This window comes from Canis lupus, chromosome 6 (assembly GCF_048164855.1).
Source record: "Canis lupus baileyi chromosome 6, mCanLup2.hap1, whole genome shotgun sequence".
Taxonomy (NCBI): domain Eukaryota; kingdom Metazoa; phylum Chordata; class Mammalia; order Carnivora; family Canidae; genus Canis; species Canis lupus.
This window is the reverse complement of record NC_132843.1, coordinates 66,910,012-66,912,800: the sequence shown is the minus strand read 5'-3', so window position 1 is coordinate 66,912,800 and position 2,789 is coordinate 66,910,012. Positions and strand designations below refer to the sequence as shown.

Below are 2,789 nucleotides of genomic sequence, written 5' to 3'. Positions count from 1 at the left end.
GTCATGCTATTTATTATCCGGGGCTGAAAGTTCGAGTGGTTCAGCGCGCTCGGGTCCCGGCAAGCCAGCGCGCAAGCCAGCGTCCCTGCAGCAAGCCTCACTGCGGCGCCGCCGCCCCGGCACCCGCCCGCGGAGCGCAAGCCCCGACCCGTCCGGCCGCCGCCGCGCGCCGTCGCCCCCTTTAAGAGCCTGCTCCGCGGGACTAACGTTCGAATAGCCCAGGCGCCCCTCCTCGGCCTCCGATTGGCCGCGCGCGGCGCACGAGGGCGCGCCGCCCGGCCCCGGAACGGTTGGCGGCCCCACGCGATTGGTGCTCGAGCGGCCTATATAAGGCGCCGCGCGTCCGGGCCGCCCCCAGTTAGCGACCGAACCTGGGAGCGGGCGGCTGTCGGCGGCGGCCGGGAGCACGGCACACGGCGCCGGAGTCGTTCTCGCTCCAGCCTTCGAGTATCGAGGGTCCCGCCGCGGACCGGACTCGCGGACGCCTCCCGTCCCCGGTCCGCCTCCGAACGCGAGCCGGAGAGCGCCCCCCGCCCCTCACCTCGGCGCCAGCCCTGCGGACGGGAGGCGCGATGGAGTTCAAGCTGGAGGCGCACCGCATCGTCAGCATCTCCCTGGGCAAGATCTACAACTCGCGGGTCCAGCGCGGCGGCATCAAGCTGCACAAGAACCTGCTGGTCTCGCTCGTGCTGCGCAGCGCCCGCCAGGTCTACCTGAGTGACCCGTGCCCGGGCCTCTACCTGGCCGGCCCCGCGGGGAGCCCGGCGATGCCGCCGCCGCCGCCGCCGCCGCAGCAGCAGCAGCAGCCCGGGGAGCCGGCGGCCGGGCCGCCCGCGGGCTGGGGGGAGCCGCCGCCGCCGCCGCCGCCGCCGCCCGCCCGAGCCGCCTGGCCCGAGCCCGAGCCGCAGCCGGAGCGCCCCGCGGCCCCCGTCACGGGCGCCGGGGACGCTCCTCGGGGCGGAGAGGTGGAGGCGGCGGAAGCTGCCTGGCGCCGCGTGGAGGGAGCGCGCGAGGCGGCGGAGGGAGGAGCCGCGGGCCCCGCCGGAGGCTCGGACGGCTTCCCCGAGGGGCCCCGGGGGACGCGCCGCCAGTGCGGCTGCCCCCCGGGAGCGGAGGACAGGCCCGGGGCGCCGGGCGCGTGCCCCCGACTGGCCTGCTGCTGCGCGCCGCGGCCCGCCGAGGACGAGCCCCCAGCGCCGCCCGCCGTCGGCCCCCGGAAGCGAGGCGCGGCGGGCGTGGGTGGCGGCCCCGCGGGCGGCCCGGCGTCCGGCTCCAGCCCGCTGAAGAAGCCCCGCCGGAACTCGGAGGAGCAGCCGGGCGGGGCGGCGGCGGCGGCGGCGGAGGAGGAGGAGATGGAGACCGGTAACGTGGCTAACCTCATTAGCATCTTCGGTTCCAGCTTCTCGGGACTGTTGCGGAAAAGCCCCGGGGGCGGCCGCGAGGAAGCCGAGGGAGAGGAGAGCGGGGCGGAAGCCGCGGAGCCCGGGCAGATCTGCTGCGATAAGCCGGTGCTGAGAGACATGAACCCTTGGAGCACAGCCATCGTGGCCTTCTGAGCCCCGGGCGCCCCCTTCGGAAGGAGGCTGAGCCGCGGGGTGGCCCCGACGTGAGGCTGCGAGGGCGGCCGCGGGACCGTAGGCGCTGGGCGCGCGGCGGAGACTGTGGGCGCTGCCGGCAGCACGGACTCGCCCCTGGGCTCGGCGGCCCTGCTGGGCCGAGCCTCCCCGCCGTCGCCTCGGGGGACCTGGGGGCGTGAGGCTCGTCGGAAGAGGACGATCGTTCACTTTTGTGTAGTGTTCTGTCTGTGTACGTACGTGTGTCTTGTTGAATTAAGACCCTTCTGTCCTTCTGGAATGCATCCCCCCTTTCCCAGGGCTTAGGAGATTGGGGGCAGACAGGGACTTTCCTCTGCCGGCAGCACCGAGAAGGAAGCGGCGCGGGGGGCCGGGGCCGGGGAGTTCCCCTTTCGTACTCGGGGGAGGAAGGGACTTTACACACACCCCTCACATGAAAGCTAGCACCGCACCAGTGCCAGGAGTGGCATTTCCTCACAGGATTTCCTAAGACTAGAGGGATTTAGTCTGGGGTAGAGACTTGTATTATTTCTCCCTCCCCGCCCCACCCCCCCCCCCCTTCTATCACCGAAAAACGTTTATACCCTGTGATTACTCTGGGAAAAGGGAATATGAGCGGCCCTTGTCTTCCCCACAGGGAAAGAAGAAGGAAAAAAAAAAAAAAAGCTTGATGAACTTCACAGAAGAGTTCGAGCTTGGAAATATGGAGTTTATAGAGAATAGATATATTTTTAAAAGCTCTAGATCAGAACTACTACACAGTGCTTTTAAAAAGTGTTTAATGAAACAAAGTTTACAGACAGAAGCCCTAAGTGGAAAGACCTTATGGTTTTGTAGATACGGTGACTCCAGTCTTTGTTGTATAAAGGTTGGGGGAGCTGACAAGGTTTTTGTACAGTATTTTCTCCTCCGTTGTATTGATTTTTGTATAAAAATGTAACTTTACGTGTCTAACACGTATTAAATATTTTGAAGCAACTTAATTGCCTCCTTGTCTGTAATCACCTGTCTGGATTGGGAGAGAAGTGGGAGGAGGGGAACTGTGGTCAAGTGTGGTTCTTAATATCAGTCGAGCACAGACCGGGGACATTGTTTGCTGGCTTCACTAAGTATCAAGAGAGACACGTTTAAGGTTTCTCCCCTAGATGGGAGGATAGCTATTAGATACTAATATCAGTGCCCAGCTGGTTTCTTGAAACCTGTCACTACAACTGC

At 65.6% G+C, this 2,789-nt stretch overlaps 1 protein-coding gene across 1 annotated transcript; it reads left to right on the top strand.

The window, feature by feature from the left end:
- The first annotated feature begins 357 nt into the window (after positions 1–357).
- Positions 358–2,552, top strand: IER5 (immediate early response 5). Its single transcript, XM_072831019.1, has one exon. The coding sequence runs from the start codon at positions 573–575 to the stop codon at positions 1,554–1,556; it is 984 nt and encodes a 327-aa protein (XP_072687120.1). The 5' UTR covers positions 358–572; the 3' UTR covers positions 1,557–2,552.
- The last annotated feature ends 237 nt before the right edge of the window (positions 2,553–2,789 follow it).

Bases quoted from the DNA above. Each gene is read 5' to 3' on its own strand.
- IER5 (XM_072831019.1), top strand. From the start codon at position 573: ATGGAGTTCAAGCTGGAGGCGCACCGCATCGTCAGCATCTCCCTGGGC.